The sequence below is a fragment of the Cyprinodon tularosa genome, unplaced genomic scaffold (assembly GCF_016077235.1).
Source record: "Cyprinodon tularosa strain WSP-4 unplaced genomic scaffold, ASM1607723v1 ctg177, whole genome shotgun sequence".
Lineage (NCBI taxonomy): Eukaryota > Metazoa > Chordata > Actinopteri > Cyprinodontiformes > Cyprinodontidae > Cyprinodon > Cyprinodon tularosa.
Window position 1 is genome coordinate 1,828,254 of NW_024038589.1, and position 22,730 is coordinate 1,850,983.

Consider the following 22,730-nt stretch of genomic DNA (forward strand, 5'->3'; position numbering starts at 1 on the left):
TTCATGAAAAAGTAATCAATTCTAGAATAACTTATTAGGCGCTGAGTAATGGGTATAGTCCTTTACATTGGTGTTTAATTCCCTCCAGACATCAACAAATCCAAATTCCTCAAGTGTCAATTTAAATTTTTTTGTAGTTGAATTTTGTTGTTTTTTACTATTTGTTGTATCAAGTTTTGTGTTTAATACCATGTTGAAATCCCCTCCCCAAACCAACATTCCCTCTGTTTCCATAATTATTTTGTTGAGGAGGCTATTAAGGAATTGTTTATTACTATTTGGAGGATTGTAAACGTTGACCAGTGTTACCATTACATTGTCTAGAGTCCCCTTCACCATCACATACCTCCCCTCTTTATCTGACAGATCATAGATACAATCAAATTTTATTGAATCATGAATTAGAATTGAAACTCCTCTTTTGTTTCCATGTCTGAAAGAGCTGTAAACTACCTTTGAGTAGCCAAAGCCCCTGAGTTTTTTATGTTCCGATTTAGACAGATGCGTCTCCTGTAAATAGATTACCTGTGCTTTCTCTTTTCGCATTTTAGTTAGAATTTTTTTACGTTTTATAGGGTTATTCATACCATTCACATTCAACGAAACTATCTTGATAATATCAGTCATTATTTAGTTTTGTAAGGTCACTGTGTGATTCTAGAAAAAGATCCCCCAACAAATAGCTGAACAGGCTATTAAAACACAGATGAACAAATAGAACAGAAACTTCCAAAGGTGGAGATGTATGAAAACATCCCTCAGTGTCCCTGCTGGTGGGGTGGGGGCAATGTACCACACTAGGGTGGGGGCCCCCTCTAGTAGTAGACGGAGATCTACCTGTACTAGGTAAGTCCAACATTTGGTAAGCAATACAACATTCACTCCTTTCGGCACTTTGTTTAAATATCTATCAAAAGACCTATGAGCAATAACTTCAGTAACAGAGGGGAGAATAATATCCAAAACCGGACTAAAACCAGCTGGTAAAGACATTCAGCTCTTAAATCGCCCGTATGTTATTTTAATTTTTTTTTTTTTTTTTTTTTTTTTTTTATAGTAGAGCAAACCTGTTATGATTCAATGTTCAGAGTTACTGGTCCTCACGTCTGAACTCTGAGCATCTCCCTCGCGCGTTGTCCTGCACCGGTGTTGTTGATCCGTTTCCATGGTAACAGTGAGTCGAGCCTCTCCTTGGTCACTTTCAACTTGTTCTCTCTTGGTACCCAGGTCAAGTCGAAGCCTCTCTTGATCATATCCGACGCTGCTTCATCTGCGTTCTGGTAGGTCCGCACTCCAGAGTCCCAGAAGATTCTCATCTTTGTGAACGGCGTCTGGAATCTGACGCCCTTCTGCTTCAAGGCTGCCTTTAATGGGCCATATGCTTTACGTTTTTCTATAACGTCCGAAGCATAATCGTTATCAAAGTAAAGGCGCTTGCCCTCCATCTCCACTTTCTGTTCCCAGGCTTTTCTCAGAATCATTTCTTTTGTGTTGGATTGCAAGAAATTCACAATTATAGACCTCGGGGCCGCATTGGGAGGCGGTCTGGGTGCCAGAGCTCGGTGTGCCCGCTGAATCTGTGGTTCAGTTCCTTCCGGAAGCTTCAGCTGTTTGATCAGCAGATTGGCGACAAACTCGGAAACCGATCTACCTTCTTTACCTTCCGGAACTCCATAGATGCGAAGATTATTTCTCCGGCTTCGGCTCTCCAAATCCACAAGTTTGTCGTTCATAGCTCTGTTGCTTTCTAATGACACAAGCAGCGCATCTTTCATTTCCAAGCACGCCGCCTCCAGATCAGCTATTCGGGTCTGCGCCTCGTTGATACTGCCCTTCTGGTTCTGTAGTTCGCGCATCATTTCCTCCCTGAATCTGTTGAAATCTTCTTTCATTGTTGCCTTTACATCTTCTTTGAGTTCTTCTATGTCTTGCTTCATCTCGTTTTTAAACTCTTTTAAGTCTTTAGAAAGCATCTTGATACTCTCCAGCAACGCGTGCTGTTGTAAGCCAACGCTAGCTTTGCTAGTAGCAGCGTTAGCCTCATCCTCACTACCATCTCCCGACTGCTCACCAAAATCTTGTGTTTTAGACGTCTTCTTTTCGGTCTTGTTAATTTTCGGCATCTTCCCCCTTTAAATGGTTTAGACTGAAGTTTTGATAGTTATCTGAAATAAGCAAGGGGGGAGATTTAAATACCGAAACGGAGGAGCCTGTTCCTACGTGGCCATCTTGTTGCAGCGCTGACCCGGAAGTCTATTTTGTTTAATTTTGATGATTACAAATGACAACAAATGAAAATCTCAAATTCATCATATCAGAAAATTAGAATATTGTGAAAAGGTTCAAAATTGATGGCCCCTGGTGCCACACTCTAATCAGCTAATTAACTCAAACCACCTGCAAAAGCCTTTAAATGGTCTTTCAGTCTAGTTCTATAGGCTACACAATCATGGGGAAGACTGCTGACTTGACAGTTGTCCAAAATACGACCATCGACACCTTGCACAAGGAGGGCAAGACACAAAAGGTCATCGCTAAAGAGGCTGGCTGTTCACGGAGCTCAGTGTCCAAGCACATTAATAGAGAGGCGAAGGGAAGGAAAAGATGTGGTCGAAAAAAGTGTACAAGCAAGAGAGATAACCGCACCCTGGAGAGGATTGTGAAACAAAACCCATTCAAAAATGTGGGGGAGATTCACAAAGAGTGGACTGCAGCTGGAGTGAGTGCTTCAAGAACCACCACACACAGACGTATGAAAGACATGGGTTTCTGCTGTCGCATTCCTTGTGTCAAGCCACTCTTGAACCACAGACAGCGTCAGAAGCGTCTTGCCTGGGCTAAAGAGAAACAGGACTGGACTGCTGGTGAGTGGTCCAAAGTCATGTTCTCTGATGAAAGTAAATTTTGCATTTCCTTTGGAAATCAAGGTCCCAGAGTCTGGAGGAAAAGAAGAGAGGCACTTCATCCACGTTGCTTGAAGTCCAGTGTAAAGTTTCCACAGTCAGTGATGGTTTGGGGTGCCATGTCATCTGCTGGTGTTGGTCCATTGTGTTTTCTGAGGTCCAGGGTCAACGCAGCCACATACCAGGAAGTTTTAGAGCACTTCATGCTTCCTGCAGCTGACCAACTTTTTGGAGATGCAGATTTCATTTTCCAACAGGACTTGGCACCTGCACACAGTGCCAAAGCTACCAGTACCTGGTTGAAGGACCATGGTATCCCTGTTCTTAATTGGCCAGCAAACTCTCCTGACCTTAACCCCATAGAAAATCTATGGGGTATTGTGAAGAAGAAGATGCAATACACCAGACCCAACAATTCAGAAGAGCTAAAAGCCACTATTAGAGCAACCTGGGCTATCATAACACCTGAGCAGTGCCACAGACTGATCGACTCCATGCCACGCCGCATTGCTGCAGTAATACAGGCCAAAGGAGGCCCAACTAAATACTGAGTGCTGTACATGCTCATACTTTTCATGTTCATACTTTTCAGTTGGCCAACATTTCTATAAATCCTTTGTTTTTATTGGTCTTCAGTAATATTCTAATTTTCTGATATGATGAATTTGGGATTTTCATTTGTTGTCATTTGTAATCATCAAAATTAAACAAAATAAACATCTGAAATATATGAGTTTGTATGTAATGTATGAATATAATATACAAGTTTCACTTTTTAAATGGAATTACTGAAATCAATCTACTTTTTCGTGATATTCTAATTTTATGACCAGCACCTGTATTTACAGCAATAAAGCTGTTGAGTCAATGAAAAGACTCTGTGCAACTCCTGCAGAGCTGAAATAAAGAGCTGAAGCCGCGTCTTTCATTAGCTCTTGACTGCAGCAAGCAGACAAGCTAACGGGAGCTAGCATTCCTCTAGCAAAAAAAACAACTCTCTGTTTCAGAAGGAAATTTCATTCCGATTTAGAGTAGAATCTTTAGTCTGTAATGTTTATATAAATAATTTCAATCTGATCAGGCCTTCAATCTGATTATTTGTGTCCATATCAACGTAGCTAATGCGTTGGTAAGAGAGAGCAACTCTTTCAGCAGATAACAGGAAGTCTGAAAAAAGTTTTCTATCTGCTGATAAACATGCCGGGTTAAAAAAAATTTCTGCAATCTGATCTGCTTCCAGTGAATCTCTGCGTTCTCATAGAAACACGCACTGAGGCAGCTGTTTTTCCACAAGCTAACAATGCTAACTGCTAATATAAGATAAACTAAGATATTGTCAACCAAAGTGATAGGAAATCCTAACCTTTCTAATGTTCCCTGTTCCCTTTTTTTCCTAATGTGTCTTTTTATGTTTTTCTTTCTTTTTTAGACGATTGTGGAGTTAGCCGAAACAGGCAGCTTGGATTTAAGCATATTCTGCAGCACCTGCTTGGTAAACTCCTCCTTTTAACGCTTCAAATCTATGCAGTTTAGAGGAAAAGAAAGCAGAGATCTTCCATGTCTGTTTTTTTTTTTTCTTCCTTTTACAGATACGGAAGCCCATCCGGTCCAAACACTGTGCCGTGTGCAACCGCTGCATCGCTAAGTTTGACCACCACTGTCCCTGGGTGGGGAACTGTGTGGGTAAGCATCAGAATTCACCTGTTATTAAACACACAGGTTTAATAACAGTCAAAATTGGGCCACAGTAATGGAGACGTTTATCTAAATGTCACCGCAGGGGCGCTTTTGAGAGAATAGAGGGAAAAAAAACAAGCAAACCTGATTCATTGTCTGTAAAAAAAAGAGACAGGAAACCACAGTGGAAGGAAGAAGTTGTTTTTCAAATAACGTGGTCAGGATGATGCTTTTAAAGTGAGGAAACTGTCTGAACAAACTGCAGCTTCTTTGATCTTTGTGGTTTTTTAACTTTTATCTGTTTTAAAGTGATGCTTCAGATCAAATAAATAAACTTCCCGTATTTCATTGTCAAATATTACCTCAGTAAAAACACCTACCTGCACCTATTATCCACAGTTTATTTCTCTTAACAATCCTTTTTTATGGTGTACTAAATCTAAACAGTATTTTAATTAATCTAAATAATCCTTTCTACTTTACAGGAAGCGGGAATCACCGCTACTTCATGGGCTATCTCTTCTTTCTGCTCTGTATGATCTGCTGGATGATTTATGGCTGCATCTCCTGTAAGTTTTTACAATTTTTGTCTTTCCCAATATTCCACATCCCTGATGTTATTAGAGCCCTTAACTGCTGTCTGTCTGGTCCTCTCCACCAGACTGGAGGGTGCACTGCGCCACCAGTTATGCCAAGGATGGTTTCTGGCTCTACCTGACCCAGATTGCCTCATGCTCCCCCTGGATCTTCTGGATGTTCGTCAACAGCATCTTCCACTTCATGTGGGTGGCCGTGCTCATCATGTGTCAGCTCTACCAGGTACAGCTTCAGTGTAGATGAAAGCAGGCCGTTGTCTCTGAAGTGTCTCTAATGGCGGGTTTACTTTTGTTCCCGGCTTGCAGATCGCAGCTCTTGGAATCACCACAAATGAGCGGATGAACGCTCGCAGATACAAGCACTTTAAAGTGACGGCCACGTCCATCGAAAGCCCCTTCAAGTGAGCTTTATTCTGTTTTCATTCATCCCCTGAATTAGATACACTTTAAAAAAGGTGTGCCACAAGGTTTTGCTGTTGGCCCACTTTTATTTTAATCTCATTATTGATGCTAATTCAGTTTTTGTTAGATGTTGGGTGATCCAATCTTCTAAAGCTAACAAGGACATTTAATTGTTCTGTTTTCCCCCATTTAGCCACGGCTGCATCAGAAATCTCATAGATTTCTTTGAGATCCGCTGCTGTGGCCTGATCAGGCCTGTGACTGTGGACTGGACCACGCAGTACACAATAGACTACGACCAGACGTCCGGCTCAGGCTACCAGCTGGTTTAGAGATAGGAAGCGATGGATGAAGAGGAAAAAGAGGGAGGGGCAGCAAAGAGTGGGAAACAAAGCTTTTGGAAGTATTAACCCCTCCCCTCCCCCTCCATGGTGTTCGTATCTTACGCGATGCTGTTCTCTGCAACTTAGTTTTTTTTTTTTTTTTTTTTTTCTCTGGACCATCTCTCCTTTGCAGATGAAAAGACTTTAAGGGGGGGAAGAATTAAGGGAAGCATGCAGTTATGAGACATCATCATCATCCCTGCCCTTTTTCACTGCTACTACCGCCCCATCTCCTCCCTCCTTGGCCTTTTGGACGGTGTGTCGCTGCCAAACACAAGCGGAGGAGAGAGAGACAAGCAGAAAAGAAATTTTAAACGAAAGCTCACCCTTTTGTTTTTCTTTTTTGGTTTAACTGATGATACTTTTTTTTTTTTTTGCAAGGAAGCATTTCAGGAAAGCAAATCGTGAATTTGGGACTTCTAGAGTGGAAAAAAGGGGAATGTCTTTTAAAGTCTTTTGTTTTTGTTGTTTTTTTGCACCGTGCTGTTATGAATTGAGCCGACGAGGACTTGCAGAACTGTTGGAGGAATCCCACTTTTATTTTCTCTCTCTTTTCTCCAACCCCTCTTCTAAAAGAAGCTGGAAGCAGAACTGGGACTCCCTCAGCAGTGACCATGCTGAACACGGCAGATATCCTCCAGACAATGTGATACAGCTCTATTTATTTTAAAATTATTTATAGAAAATAGCTATGTTCTAGCGCCATCATTTATACATTTCACATCATTTTAGCTTTGTAGAATTTTTTTTTTTTTTTTACGTATCAAGGAGGAGAGAATTTTAAACAGTTAGTTGAAATAAAAGTGGATAACTATGTAGAAAACTACAGACAGGTACAGTGAGTGTATTTATTAAGCAAAATAGAAGGAAAGAAAAGTTTACAGGAAAGCCTCATTCCAGACATTGCTCTTTTAAAGCTGTAAAGTCTTATTCGTTTTGTCTCTCGTCTGCCTACAACGTTGCACTGATCGTGTTTAGTTCTATGAATATATATATATATATATATAAATATATATTTTATTTGGCCGTAACTGAACAGGAGGTCCAGCAGCTGCGCGGCGACACTTCCATTGTCGCCTCAGAAAACTCTGGACCCCGCGCCGCCGCCGCAGCACCAGGACGGACTCAGATGTAAAGAATGTGCATTTGTACATAAACTGTTTTCTTCTTCATGTCAGTGTTAGTTGAAGGTGCTCCTGGGGGTTTAAGTTTTAACATTTCTTTTGCTCTTGTTGACGTAAACATAAAGGAGAGTCAGATTACTATAATCCATGTTGTATGACTGTAGCTTTTAGTGATGTCCGACGCTGCTGTCTATAGTACCTGGAATCTCTCCACTGCATGTATGACGCCTAGGACAGCGACCACTCCCTCTCCACTTCATAGTGGTCACCATGGTGACAGCCCAGCAAAGCCACATGTCTGTAAATAGTGAATGTTAAGTATTTGCAAATGTTTCTGCATCATGTTCATCCAGTTTTTCTTTCAGATCCTGAGTGTTTAGTGAGGTTTCTCCATCCCAAACAGCTGTGTAATATATTTGAATGTGTCATAATCAAATTTTTTTTCTTTTTTTTAACGTCCTACATTGCTGGGTTTTGTTATACCACTGGATGTAAAAATTGTAAAGCAGAAAAACCTTTTCTTTTGTTTTTCTAAAAGCGGAAATGTGCTCATGCGATAGTTTTAAGGATCGTGAGAGGTTATATTCTACGGAACGTTTGCATCGCCACGTACTAACCATCAACGCCCTGCAGCAGTTCACACAGGACTCGTATCTTACAACGCCTTTTTTTTTCTTTTTTTAACTGAGTGGGCATCAGTGAATGCTGGCAGAGGTCACCACTTTTCAAAAACCCATCTCACTTCACTAGTTCCAGCGGCTGCAGACGTCTACTCTCCACCCCCTCCATCGCCTCACCATGTGGGATAATAGAGAAAAAAAAATCAAATGATAAAGCACATAATCATCTCCAGTGCCTCTCTGCCCACCTTCAGATCCCACTGTAACTCCGCTTCAGATGTAAACATACGGGCATGGTTCAGTTTTAATGGCTTTATTAATAAAATACAGTCAAACGTCAGCGTTTGGTTAATGTTTTTATTTATGACACAACTCAGATTTGAAGAACCTAAAGGAGATGTTTCAGAAAGCAGGAAATGGGAGAAAACGGCTAAATGTCCTGGGTTTTTGGTTTCAGGAAGCTAGAAACAAATTGGGTTAATTTACCCTGATCTGTAGGAGGACTCACTGGTTTTCCATTTTCAAAGCAGCGCTCCATTTCAGCCTGCATAGTGATGACATCAGCACACTTTTTTATACAGAGGTGGATTATTTTTATTTGGACAGTGTTTAGTGGGACGGTTGTAGCTGCAGTCATTTATCAGGCAGAAATATAATCAGGCTTAGCTGTAGTGAGTTCATATTTCTACCTGCAGCATATTTGTTTAAATCCTGGATTATCAGTCATATCCCGCACTAAATATAATAGTCCTTTCATTGTTTTTTTGTTTTATTGAAAACTGTCAATATTTTGTTCTAACAACAAAAAGAAAAAAAATCCATCTTGCCTCCATTATGGTCCAGTGACTGGATTTCAAATCTTTTAGATTAAACTTCTTTTTTTCAGTTTTCAAAAAATTTTATGGAGTAACTTTTATTCCATTAAAAAAAATAAAAATAAATAAATGCAATCCAGAAATAAAACCTTGAATATATTAAAATATTTTGGATTTGTTTTTTTTTTTTGTTTTTTTTCAAATTCTTTTTCATATTTTGATTTAAAAAAAATAATTTTATAGATCACATTTTCAAAAATGTTTTGTAAACATTTCTATTCCAATTGCACTGTACAGATCGCACATAATCCAAATGCTTGGTCCTGACCAATAAAAAGGTTGCTAATGCTCAGCAGACCAATAGAAATGTTTCCCCTCATTCCAGAGGAAACCCCGCCCCCTTAAGTGAAGAGAACGATCAGGAAAATGTCATTTTAAAGGAAAGCAGTTCCTAAAACCAATTTTTTTTATATTAAAGCTGTAAATAAAAAAAACAGAGTAAACAACTAAAGGTTTAATTTCTATACTGCAGTTTATTTTACAAAACATTCTCTGCAACAATAATGGAACAACATTTCCCCCATAAATCAGCTTGTAAAGCAGTTTTAAGATCTTTAGAGACAGAAAAATGTCTCCCTTTCATGTCGTTGCATTTGTTTTACAAAGCCAGTAAATGCTCTGTAATTAATTTAGTAAAGGTAAAACATATCTAACCTGCATAACTAACCTGCTTTTCACATTTCAACTACATTTGCTGTGTCCTTTTTGAACATGCTGAGTCACACCTACACACATAATGCAGATACTATGAAATTAGTAAATCTTTCTACTTTCTAGTTTAATATATTTAGATTTTTTTCTCAGCTTTTATTGTCTTTAAACTGTCACAAGTAAAGGGACAAATGAAATGAACTCTCTGCAATTGTGCGATTTATCAGCTGTTCTGAAACCTGTATTACAAATAAGTTAAGCCCGCTTTCTGAACGGAGACGCAGGCAGAAATCTTCCAGCAGGAGATGGATCATCACTGAGCGTGGACCAGAGCGCCGGCTCCCTGGCCGTAACCGAAGCCTTTAGGCCCAAAGTTCTTGGCGTAACAAGCTGCAGAGAAGAATAAAGAATGTTAACATGGATGGAGTGAACAGAGAGCTTTGTGTAATGCTCATGTTTTAAACTATTCTACGTTAGAACAAGGAGACGACAGATATATCTAAGAGGACGGCAGGCAATCTGACGTAAAGCAGCAGAGAGATTCCTGTGTGTTTAACTTAAGCATTATGAGTCATTGTGGGGAGCTGAGAGAGGGGAACCATTGTGGAGGTGGAATGGCAGAGGTTTCTATACAGCACAGATCTGATGTAATCCAGGGAAAAAGAAAGAATCCTTGTCTGACATGACAAAGAGCAACAGCTGCCATCTCTGAGGTTTGTACCTGAGTCAGAGCGCTTTAGTGGGCGGAGTCTACAGATAGTGGAACATGTTTTTCTTCTTAGCAAACTGGATTATAATCAGTTTTGTTAGATAAGAATGTTCTGAGAAGCCTTAAGGCGTTACGATGGAGACGCATCCTGACGGCTGTTTAAAAGAAACACGTTCTGAGTCGGAAATCAGTTTCTTTACTAAACTGTGTTACTGTGAACACATGAAATTTTCTTCTAAAAAGAATCTTGTGTTTACAGTTCCATCGTACCTTTGCAGTAAATTTCGCCGTCCTTCTCCGTCTGAGTCGTCGACTCCAGGCTTTTACCACATTTTGCGCAGCGGAAACAGTTCTTGTGCCACGGCTGTGAGACAAAGCAGTCTGATTTAGTTATGCGTCATTCAAATCAGCAAAATAACAAACTAACTGTAAGAGTGTACAGAAACAGCATTTATACCACTAGAAGGCTTTTTTATTTTGTCAGATCACAACCAAACTTCAGTCTATTAGGATGTTATGGAGGAAACCAAGAACCATCCATGACTTCCTGCTGAAGTCACCATGGTTCTCACTCACTGACAAAGAAATCCAAGCCTTGTTCTGCGGTTTTGAACATGCAGGCATGCCGCACTTCTCAGATTTAAGAAAAAACACATCTTTCCATTTCACAATCACAACTTTTTTTCCATCTTAAAAATCACCTGAAAAATAAAACAATGAATGCATTGAGGTTTTTTTTCCATGTTAGAAAAAGGGAGATTTGTAAGTTATTTGAATAAACTCCAGATGTCGGTCAAACACTCTAAACTCCTTCATTAAAAGCCATGAAAGGAAATCTCCCAGCAGCCCGGGGCTCTTCTCTACGTCTTCATTTACTGTGGAAATTACAGGTTAGGATTTCACCACCGACTGGAAGGCTGGAAAACCATGAACAGCTCTGCTTCTGATCACACCATGGGGGATAAATCTGAGCTTTTAGCATTTTCCTCTGTTTAAATAAAAAAATAAATAAATTAAGAAAAACCTTTCCTCACAATTATCATTTGAGCGTGTTATCAAACGTTCGTCCACTTCCTGTACTGCTGAAAGTGAGTAATGTCCTCCCTGTGACCTCCTCTGAATCGGCAGAGCCTCACGAGGACGTCACAAGCTTTACGCAGGCTGCTGTTGTGATTATAAAATGAAAAGACCCGACCTTCCAGAAAAAACTCCAGGATCATCCTCACCTTAGATCCTCCAAAATAAAAGCTTCATCAGGAGGAACATGTTCCTCACCTTGCCTGCTCCCATGATCTTCTCCGCCGCGTAGACGGAGTCTCCGCATCTCGCACACTTGTCGGAGCCTCCAAACTTCTGGGCGAATTTGGACGGGTTTGGGTTGGTTGTAGGTCTGTGGGTGTGAGTCCTTAAAGGAACGGGGGGGTTTAAACATGTTATTAAAACATATTGAAGCAGAACCTCTCTAAGGAACTCCAAGGAGCAGCAGGATTATACAATGAATCACCTGATAGCTGGGATGGGGTGACCCGCTGGGTGAGTGGGTTTATGCTTTACGTAAAAAAATAAAGTAAACTCATTTTTCCAGCCTCCCTTTCAGCTGACAGGCTGTAATTTTGAAGAGAAGGAGCAAAAGTGTCTCCTTCAGCTACCTTAGCAGAACCGATTCACTCAAACTCGTTTCTATATCCCATCATCGAGCAGTAAGAGGGTTGGAAATAGTTTATTCAGCCATAATAACTGCTTCAGAGCAGAACTTTAGACCCAGTGGCGTGAGCTCTCTGTCAGCAGCCACATCTAATCAGCATCGTTACACATGATGAGCCGCAGAGCATGGGGACCTCACAGCAGCGATGGTCCAATTATGTCCCGCGAGCCGACATTTATGGAAATGTTTCCTATGTTGTGCAGAACACAAAACTGGAGGAAATCGGAGTGGAAAAGTTGCTGCTGCAGTTGAAAAATGCAAAAAAAAGCGTTTCAGAAGGAAAATTAACTGCTCTTTTTTTTATGATTTGGAGTTTTATTCTAAAGAATGAAACACGTAAGAAAACGGTGCCGGAATTCAATTAAATTAAAAAGAAGTATCCAAATACGTCGACGATAATGCTGTATTTATAGAATGTTGATACTATGAGGTTTTGCTTTTTGATGCATTTAATAATAAAAAATGTTTAAGTTTTTAACCTCATGAAGAAACCCTAAGACCAAAATAAAGGAACTGCCAACTTACTCCTCTGGTTTGATTCCCAGCCGCTCGCCGCGGTCCATGTTTAGCGTCCCCGCTCCCTGCCCGTAGCCATAGCCTTTAGGTCCGTATTTCTTCCCGTAGCATGACTTGCAGTAGATCTCCTGGTCGTGGATGGCCACTGTGGTGCTGTCTAAACCCTTCCTGCAGACCACTATGCTCACACAGACATTAGCAGAGTGTTAGCAAGACAAACGGCTCAGCAGAAACAATGAAGCTTATGGTATTAGCATTTATATTTGAAGCTCTGCGATGAACATTCAAAAGTTTTCCTAATCATGAATCTATTCTAATTTTGTCATCTTAAACCAGTAATGCCGCATTTTATTGTGTTTTAAGAGGTGACATACAGAGGCCCATTTCTGCCACTTGATAGCAAAAAAAAAAAAGTTGGCACATGTAATGTCATAATTATAAGACTGAAAGGCCTAATTATTAAATACCAAGCCATAATTTCAACTTTCAAAGTCATAATTATGAAACTTTAAAACATTCTTATAATATTTAAAGTCAGAAATGTAAGATTTAAACTCATAATTTTGAGATAGAAAAAGTTATAATTTGACCTTTCAAAGTCACACTTATGAGATAATTCATATCTTATAAACATAACTTTAGATATAATTATCACTTTGTATTAGGGCTGGGAAATATGGCTTAGAAAGAAAGGAAACTCCAACTTTTTCCCTATAAAATCAACTTAAATTTTATAATAAAAACAATACATGAGAAATATCGTTTTCAAAATCTAGCTTTGATTTCATCATCCCCTCTGTGAGGTAATCTTAATATAAAGGGCAACAAAATTCAGGCCCAAGAAACAATGAAAATCTAACAAACCGATTATTTACAGTTAATCTCCAAACCCTACTTTGTATCTCACTATAATGACTTTATATTTCCTAATTATGAGTCAAAATAATGACATAATGTGCCATTTTTTGTGTGTGGAGGAAACGGTAAAAATGGTCTTCCATACAAAGACCAACAGAAAGGGCTGCATTATGATTTCAAAGGGGTTTTTGTAAAAACATTTTGTTTAATTGAAGTTTTTAGGACCGTATACCTCTAAATGAAAGGCAGTAAATAAATCCCCTTCAGATCTCCTACTAACATAAAAATCAATACATTTTGCTCTTTCCGTCCAGTGCAGTTATATCATCAGTTTTATGTTCAGGACTTTGGGCTATAAACAACCAGAGAACGAATGAGAACAGAGAGTCATATGAGGGCCCCTCATCCACAGTGAGCTTTATCTGGACAAATAACGATGTCATTCATGAAGCAATCTCCAACTAAGGAACAAAGACCTCCATAGACCTCTTACTGACCTCACATAAACACATAAGTTCAGAAAAAAAAAAAAAAAAAACTATTCTAAGATAAGCTTAGAAATGAAAACTTATTGAGGAGGTTTTGGGTTTTTATGCGTCCCTACAGATAAATGTGATGAGAGCCGTTCAACAAAAGGCACCAGGAAGTCTGTAACCTGAGCGTGGTGAATAAAAATTCCCCTCTTTGATGAAGAGGTGAAAGCGAGATCAGCTCCCATGACCTTTCATGGCCGTGAAGCTGGAACCAGTCAGATGCATCACCTCCCATAACCCAGATAAACAAATGTAAGCAGTTAATGGATTTCCATAACGACGACCGCCTCCTGATCCAACTCTACCATCCACCGAGACGTCCTTCAGTTCAACATTTATGCTTGAATTTACCTGTGACTCAATAAAAGAACTAAATAAAGAAAAAAAACGTTTTTTTCACAGGTTTTTGGGCAGATAAGCCTCTTAGTGCAGCTTTGTGATCAATGGAGCATAGAGTTCCCTTCCAGGATGTAATCTGTACTTACTGCAGAGGAAACAGCATTTGTGGAAACTCTTCCCGTCACACTGCACCTCCTCTGCATGGTACACCGTCCCGCTGCACGCTGAGCACTTGTTTCCTCCTCCCCAGTTTGGCATTGTTTCTCTGTCTATGAATGCCCTGCAACAAAAAGGACTCTGCATTCAGACACTGAAATGTTTACAACCTGATACTTTTCTTTTCTCCCCCTCCCCTCATAAAGCGTGCAGTTACAACACCAACAATCCACGGGGCTGAAGCACAAACCGTTAATCATAGCCACATCTGCCACACAGAGAGAAAACAAAAACAAAGCTGTGCAAACAAGCTCGACCCAAACAGGAGGGCAGACTAATACCCGGAGGAATGTTTGCAGGGCGCCATGCCTGAGGCTGCAGCGCCGGGATCAGTGCAGGAACAGCAGCAGGTTAGAAAGGGAGGCCAAGAAGGTAGCCAATGCTTTTAAACATCTACAGGTCTGATACCAGAATGCTAAGGTTTCATTACTTTAGATTTCAAAGTAAAACCCTTTTTTATTAGAAAGGAGATAAAGATTACAAGGCTGCTTCCTATTATTCAGAAAAAAACTCCCAAATTTAAAGTGAAAAGTTTCAGATTACATCCCCAAGTCAGCTTGTTTTTAAATTAGAAACCCAAAATCACAGTATTGGTTTGCACATATATCCAGATTTGAAAATTATTCATATATTTTTTGAAAAAATATCAGACCAGACAATATATTTTGTTACTTTTATGCCTGAAAGGAGAACATTTTCCAGGTTATTTCTCATTTTATCTACACCCGTTTGAGTCAGAGAAGTCTGTTTATGAAAAGAAAGGAAAAACAGAAAAATATATGAATGACTATTTAATTTTAAAATAAAGAGAAATTATTGTTACTTTATTTTAAAAAATGGATAGCGATGGTTGGATTTTCTCCTGCAAAAATAAAAATAGTAGTGATTATTTAGTTGACCCTGAACATATAACTCTAATCTAATCCCATGTTTGTTTGTTTTTCCCCCTAGGCTGTCATTTTCCATTTGAATCCCCATTAAAACCTAATTTTTAATCTCCTTTCTTAAGTAAATTTTGCAGCGACTTTAAAGACTTTTAATCTCTGAAAATGAAAAATATTCCACTGTTTTCATTAATCACATTGTGCGGCATGTTGACAGTAATCAAATATCTGACAAGGTAAATATTTTTATTTGCAGGCTGTAAAAACTCTCTCCTTTGTTTTGATAATTTGTTGAATAGTTTCAAAGTGTATTAATCCTCACTGAGTCTGCTTAAATTTGCAAGAAGAAATATTGTCAACATGTCTAAACTTTATTTTGGATGTTCTGAAGTGTGGTACTATTGTCCTTGTCAATGGAACGCTTTTTTTTTTTAGCTTGTTCTCAGTTGTGGTTGAGATGATGCAGAATAAATGTAATAAAATGACACAGGGCATTTATTCTTAAGCATGCCTTTGTTACTGCTGTCCCAAAAAGATCTATTATTTTTTAGAAGAATAAAAACAACTTGGAGTTTTAGTCACACTATTTTCATATTTCAGAAACTTAGAAGGTGTTTTAAAGCTTTTAAATGATGTATCACACATGTAGTTTGGGCTTACAGTTAATCAGTTATTTGCTTTTCCATTTGGGTATGCAAAACAGGCCAGGGTTACTTTAAATAAGGTGGGTTTTAAGAAGTTATTTCAAAGTTTTTGTAACTCTGCAATATTTTGTAAAGTATGTTTTGATTTATACATGAATAAAAAAAAAGTTATTTAAAACCCCTTTTTCCCTTAACAAGAAGGTGTACCTTTAATTGAAACCAATATAAATAAAGTTTTTTATTTAAATAAAACGGGCTGGTCAACATGACTGGAAAAAGGTTGGAAACTTCTTGTTGAAACATTATTATCTATAACTTTAAGAGAGGAAACGTTTAAAAGCATCACATTAAGCTCCTTGTTTTAAATGCTGTTTTTATTTTAAAACATTGTCTTATTTTCACAAGAATAAGTTTGTATTTCCAGATGTTAGTAAAGTCAAATTAAAGTAACAAACTTACGGACCGATAGAGGAGCAGTCCTTGTGCTGAAATCTGCCGTAACCTTCAATCCAGACGCTTCCAGACTAAATGCCACATATTCCACATATCTGCAGTTTCACCGGGAGGAGGAGCCTAAGAGACGAAGACGTCAGATCTGACGTAGAAAGCGGAAACGTGAAATCGTGTGCAGACAGTAAACACAAAATAAAGGAATATTAACAATTAAGCACCTATTTTTGTAATGTAAATTTTCACAGGTATTCTGGAAAGAAGTTGAGGTTTACTTCATATCGCACTCCAACACACCAATTAAATTACAAGCCATAGATATCATCTTACACTATATAATAATGATAGGAAAATGCAACTCTTGGTTAACTTGATTATTCTAATTGCAAAATTCCACATACACAAAACCAAATTTTCCAGAGGTCGACCCTTTTCCCTGTGTTTGAAAATGATTTAAAAAAAAAAATCTTCAATTGTATGCAAAGAATCAACAATAAAAAATTTATACACACTGTTAACGTAATTCAGGAAATATTTGGAGAAATGTAATATATCTTTCCTGTTTTTGTTTTTTGTTTAATTCTCTATCTATTTAAGTTAAATTATATTATATCTTAATCACAATTGTACTCCATCATTGAACACTTATTTTGGAGATACTGTTCTATATCTTGTGATCTTTTTTGTCAATGTTTTGTAATCTGCAACGTTTAAATAAAGTTTTGGATTGAAAAAAATGGAGGATCAAAAAAACATTAAAAAAATAAAATAAAGGAATATTTACCAGAGCAATACAATATTTCCTGTTAAAGAAATACTCAAAAGATTTAAGATAAACATTGATGATTAATTTGCCTTTTGCCAATTAAACAAAAAATTATTTATGTCTTTTTAAAATCATTTTTCACTTTTTACATACTCAGACATATAAGGTTTTATTTCTGCTAAACTTGATACTAATATCCAGGTTGCTTTTTTTAATACATTAGTATACCTTATATCTAACTGATTTTCAAATTATGTTCTTTATTTTGTTTCACTGTTGATAATCTTTGGTACATTTAATCTATAACGCCTGAGTATTCTCTTTTTTGTGAAGTTTAACTGCGGTTGGCAGACAATTTGAAAGTGCATTACCGCCACCTAGTGGCATGGATTGTGGAACAAACTGACAGGATATTAACCAATGAATTTACCGTAAATTCTCTAATATAGGCCCGGGCCTTTATTTCACTCAAGTGCATCGCGGTCCAGGCCTTTATTGGATAGAGGCCAGAATTAGAGACAGGCCTCTATTGCTATTTGAGCAAAACAGACTACCAGTGGAATGAATAAAAATGAGATTTTGTGTCTATTTGAACCTATAAAACACTAGGTTCATTTATTGAAAAAGTACAGTTACCATGTCTCGCTTGGTTTGAAGTAAAAAAAAAATAAAAAATCCTCCAATTCTGTTTAATTCTCCTCCTCAGTTTTCCTCCTCCTCTTCATCTCTCCCTTTAATTTCCTCATCACTCGCGCTCCTCCTGTTCTGCTGCGTGTCTGTTCTCTTCCTCGCGCAGACGGGCAGCAGTCAGGGCCTGTCGTCCAGCAGCGCAGGGCTGTGGTACTTGTATGTTACTTACTACCACAAGTATAATGTTGAGGTATGCCCAGAAAAAAACGTTTATAGCCCCGGCCTGTATTAGAGACCGGCCATTATTTACCTCCTCTGACAGCGAGACCGGCCAATGTTAGAGTCCCGGCCGCTATTGGAATACAGGACAATATTAGAGAATTTACGGTATTTTACTTTACATCTAAACCCCATATCATCTATCTTTATCTAATCTAATAACTGTTTATTATTAATGATATCTTAAACTTTTGTGTTCCGCATGCTCCTGTTCTTTCCTACATCTCCAACCTCGTAACTTTGTTTTTCCAAATAACTTTTTTGAGTCTTAAAAACTTTCAGCTTCTCTGGCGCTGATCTTATGCTTGGCTTGATCTGTGCAGTTAATGAGATACGCTATGAATAGAATTAGTTTCTCTACCATTGAAGTGAAATTATCTTCACTTTCTTCTTTATTTTGCTTTAATTTTTATTTCTCATTTCTCCAGTCCTATGTCCTTAAACTCTCTTCACTCTTTCTGCATAGCTTATATTTTTTGTTGTTTTATTTCCACTGCTTTCTTTCTCACCTCGCATCACCCATAGATAACTCTGTGCTGGCCTCTACAGTTGCAGCACCTTTCTTCAGTTTCATCCCTACATTCCTCGGTTCTGTGTTCTTCTCCCCATTTTGATCATCTCTGCTTTCCTCTACAAACTGCTGCCATGTGTCCATAGCTCTGACACCTGTAGCACCTGAGTGGAGGTGGAATGAACGACCTAACTGGGAAACTCATGAAATATATGTTGACCCTTTCTGGTAGAACTGACTCTAAAACTCTATCAGAAGTGACATGCTTGCCACCCCTTCCCCTTGTATGTTTTCATACAATTTACCGGAACCAAATCCTCATTTATTGGTATTCCTTTCATTACTCTTTTCACAGTTTTATTCTCTCCTATGACTTTTATATCAATGACCTCTCTTTTTCCTAGGTCCTCAACATCCAAAATGTTTTTTGTTCCTCATTATTGCAAATTACTAACAAGTTTCCTTCTCTCAACTCCTTCACTAATAGTCCAATTTAATATTTTATTCTCTGATAATCAAAACGAGGCTCATTTATGTTATTATAAAATAAATAATAAAAATCGAAATGTTTTTTATGAACGACTCAAACACCATCTCTCCATTGGCTCTCCTTCTCGGGCCACGCCCCTCTCCATCTGTCTCACCCAGCACACCTGGATCTTCTTCTTCTTCTTCTTCTTCTTCTTCTTCTTCTTTTTTTTTTATGGCGGTTGGCAAACAACTTATAGGTGCATTACCGCCACCTTCCAGAATGGAGTATGGATCAGACAAACTATTATATTCTCCCTAAAATACCCGTTCTTCTTAGAAAATTAAAAATACTACCAAAAACTACATCCCCAGATGACCTTTGAAACAATTCCCTTATATCTAGTTTACTTTTATTCCTGTCTAACTCTCTACACAACATTTCTCTTTCCTGAGTATATTTATTACATTCTAAAAATATGTGTTGGACAGTTTCTAATTTCCCACAAATACAACACCCTGTATTATGCTTATTCATTATTTTAAGAGTACTATTTAATCCTGTATGTCCAAACCTTATTCTAGATATAACATCTTCTTTTTTAATTCTATTACATTTTCTTAATTCTCCAACCTTTTTTTTAATACTATAATAAAATCTAGCATTCCCTCCTTTATCCCACTGTTCTTGCCATTTCTTCTTGAAATACATTTTTATAATATTCTTTAACTCATTTTTACTAATGTTAATGTTTAAATCAATATCCTTTTTTACAGCACTCTTAGCAAAACTGTCAGCTAACTCATTACCGATAACACAAATATGAGCAGGAATCCAGACAAATTTAACAACAGAACCACCATTTTTAATCCTAAAAATTGAGTGAAGAATATCCAATATAATATCTTGTCTCGACTCTGAATTAAATTCTAGAATACTTATTAATGCACTACTTCAATCTGAACAAATTAAAACCTCCCTGTCTTTTGTTTCCTCAATCCATTCTAAAGCCATTAAGATAGCCATTAATTCACCTGTATACACTGCCAATTTATCTTTTATTCTTTTATTCCTCATAATATTTAAATCTGGGATTACAAATGCTATACCTACTCTTTCATTTAATGTTTTAGAAGCATCTGTATAAATTTGTATATACTCTGAATATTCTTTTTTAATATAATTTTCCACGTCTTTTTAATCTAACTGTCTCCCTTTTCTCAATAAATTTAAATCAACATCAGCCTGTCCAAAGATCCATGATGGAATAGCAGGAATAACAACCACATGACTGATTACAAAGTTATCTATTCCTACATTTTTTACTTTATTCATAATTGTCCATCCAAAACTATTAATTTTTTTCTTTTCTTTTTCTTGACATGGTTGCAGTGTAACATACGGAGGATGATTTTCTTTAGATCCTTTAATACTTACCCAGTACTTTATGGCTAGTTGTTCTCTCCTGAGCTCCAGTGGCATCTCACCCATCTCCACTTGTAGAGCGGAAACCGGGGTAGTTTTCATTGCTCCACAACAAAGTCTTAATGCCTGGTATTGTATTCTATCTATTTTCTTTAATAAAGTACTTGAAGCTGAATTGTATACTATACAACCATAATCTAAAATTGATCTAATTAGTCCATTATATACTGTTTTTAATGCTTTTCTATCTGCTCCCCAATCTTTTCCTCTCAGACATCTCATTATATTTAAAATTCTTTTACTTTTTTCAACTATTTTATCAATATGTATCTTCCATGTAAGTTTTTTATCAAACCAGATGCCCAAATACTTAATTTGATCTATCCTTTCTATAACATCCCCATATAATTTGAGATTTACATTATTGTTTAACTTCCTATTTGTAAAAGCAACACATTTAGACTTAGATGTTGAGAATCTAAAACCCCAATCTAAAGCCCAAGCTTCTACATTCTGCAATGCTTCTTGTAGTTTTCTATTTACAAACTCTATATTTTTCCCCCTCTTCCAAATAATACCATCATCTGCAAACAATGAGACACCAAAGGATTTATCTATACTACTAAAAATATCATTAATCATTATACTAAACAGAATAGGACTTACTATACTACCTTGGGGAGTGCCATTTTCAACTTGATATTTTGAACTTATTACCCCACCTATTTTTACTCTAATACTTCTTTCAGTTAAAACATTTTTTTATCCATCTATATATTTTACCTCTTATACCTATTCGTTTTATTTTAATCAATAGCCCTTCTTTCCATAACATATCATAAGCCTTTTCCACATCAACAAATACTGCTAACACACTCTCCTTATTTACCTGAGCCCGTCTAATTTCATGTTCCAGACATAATGCAGGATCTATTGTACTTCTGCCTTTTCTAAATCCAAATTGATAAGATTTAATCTTTTCTTTAGATTCTAAAAAATAAATTAATCTGTTATTTACCATTTTTTTCCATGACTTTACCCATACATGATGTTAGAGCTATTGGCCTGTAACTTTCAGCTAAATTAGGATCTTTACCAGGTTTGCAAATTGGTATAATGATGGCTTCTTTCCATATATCAGGTAATATCCCTTCCTCCCACACCTTATTATATAATTCTAATATTTCTTTACTCACATCACTAAGATTATTTAACATACTATAACTAATTTGATCTTTCCCAGGAGTAGATTTACTAGAATTCTTCAATTCTTTATTTAATTCTAACAAGGAAAACTTCATGTTAATAGAATCCTCACAATCTTCTTCATCATTGACCAATGCAATATTTCTCTTTAATGTCATTTCACGCCCTCTTTTTTCTTTATTATTTACATTTTCTGTACTATGTATCTTAGCAAAACCTTTAACTAATATTTCAACTTTACTCTTATTATCTATTATAATATCACACCTGGATCTGAAGGCCCAATCCCCTTATGTATCTCAGCATGGTAGGCATGGTAACAGGCCTCATTTGATTCAGGTGTGTTAAATATGGTGAGCTTCAAAAAGTTGCAGGATAGTAGCCCTTGAAGACTGAACGTGAGCATCCCTATTAGAAAGGATCTGCACCTTATTTGATATTGTGAAATAACTTCATTGTTTTTTTTAACCTTCCTGCTTTTTCTTTTTATCATATTTTTTTTAATATAGCTTGTTGAAATACGTTAATGCACATTGTATATCTATATTTATGGTTTTAACATTATATCGTTTGCAAATAATACTTATAGAGAATAAAATCCCCAAATTATAAATATACTTTAAATGTAACGATTTTTCGAGTAAGTTTTTCTTGTCTAAAATAGTGGTCTTCGACGGTGGAGTTGTGACCCCTAGTGGGTCTATTGAGGTACTACAACTGGGTGGTGATTTTATCCCTTCTATAGGGGATTCAAACCTGGAACCTTCTTGCTGTAAGGCAACAGTGCTAACTTTTTTCCCTATGTAACATGTTGATACTAGCAATATATTAACATTCCTAAGTACATTAATACTCCCTTTCATGTCAGGCCTAGAATCACTTTTGTTTTATATTTGTGAATTTTGAATGACTTGAGGAGCTATTTATGTGCTTCACTATACCCAGAATTGATTTGATATAGATTCTTAACATTTAGAAATTTCTTTCATTTCTTGAAATGGATTGCTGGAGTTGAAATCATTTTTTCATCCAGGCATCCATTTACTGACACGCTCGTGCCTTCCAGGGTCACGAGGGTTGCTGGTGCCTCTCTTCAGCTGTCTATGGGCAAGGGGCAGGATAGGTGAAGGGTTGCCAGTCTATCACATGGCAACACGGAGACAAACAACCATTCACACCTACGGATAATTTAGAGGAGCCAATTAACCTAACAGTCATGGTTTTGGACTGTGTGAGGAAGCCGAAGTACCCTGGGAGAACCCACGCATTCACAGGAAGAACATGCAAACTCCATGCAGAGGGACCCCAGGCCGGGAATCAAGCCCAGAACCATCCTGCTGAAAGGCAGCAGTGCTACCC

The 22,730-nt window shown here is 37.5% G+C and overlaps 2 protein-coding genes across 3 annotated transcripts in view; one reads left to right on the top strand and one right to left on the bottom strand.

Moving 5' to 3' along the window:
* The window catches only part of zdhhc17 (zinc finger DHHC-type palmitoyltransferase 17), a 35,731-nt gene extending 27,686 nt beyond the window's left edge, over nt 1-8,045 (top strand). Inside the window, exons 12-17 of the mRNA XM_038281904.1 lie at nt 4,333-4,395; nt 4,493-4,586; nt 5,066-5,149; nt 5,242-5,399; nt 5,483-5,577; nt 5,772-8,045. Of these exons, the coding sequence (XP_038137832.1) occupies nt 4,333-4,395; nt 4,493-4,586; nt 5,066-5,149; nt 5,242-5,399; nt 5,483-5,577; nt 5,772-5,910 (633 nt within the window). The 3' untranslated portion in view covers nt 5,911-8,045. The remainder of the gene's footprint in view (nt 1-4,332; nt 4,396-4,492; nt 4,587-5,065; nt 5,150-5,241; nt 5,400-5,482; nt 5,578-5,771) is intronic.
* Nucleotides 8,046-9,033: 988 nt separating this feature from the next.
* csrp2 (cysteine and glycine-rich protein 2) lies at nt 9,034-16,214 on the bottom strand. 2 transcript variants are annotated; one of them, XM_038281905.1, is made up of 6 exons: nt 16,099-16,214; nt 14,038-14,171; nt 12,171-12,339; nt 11,216-11,345; nt 10,211-10,304; nt 9,034-9,621 (listed from the first exon to the last, which is right to left on the bottom strand). In XM_038281905.1, the coding sequence occupies exons 2-6, from the start codon at nt 14,147-14,149 to the stop codon at nt 9,545-9,547; spliced, it is 582 nt and encodes a 193-aa protein (XP_038137833.1). In that variant the 5' UTR covers nt 14,150-14,171; nt 16,099-16,214; the 3' UTR covers nt 9,034-9,544. The 2 variants fall into 2 exon arrangements, with proteins under 2 accessions (XP_038137833.1, XP_038137834.1); XM_038281906.1 differs by having other exon boundaries at nt 16,095-16,191.
* Between the last annotated feature and the right edge of the window lie 6,516 nt (nt 16,215-22,730).

Coding starts and splice junctions, on each gene's coding strand:
- csrp2 (XM_038281905.1), bottom strand. CDS start 14,149: ATGCCAAACTGGGGAGGAGGAAACAAGTGCTCAGCGTGCAGCGGGACG. Junction 12,340..14,037: donor CAAATGCTGTTTCCTCTGCA/GTAAGTACAGAT, acceptor GTGTGAGCATAG/TGGTCTGCAGGAAGGGTTTA. Junction 10,305..11,215: donor AGATCATGGGAGCAGGCAAG/GTGAGGAACATG, acceptor TTTGTCTCACAG/CCGTGGCACAAGAACTGTTT.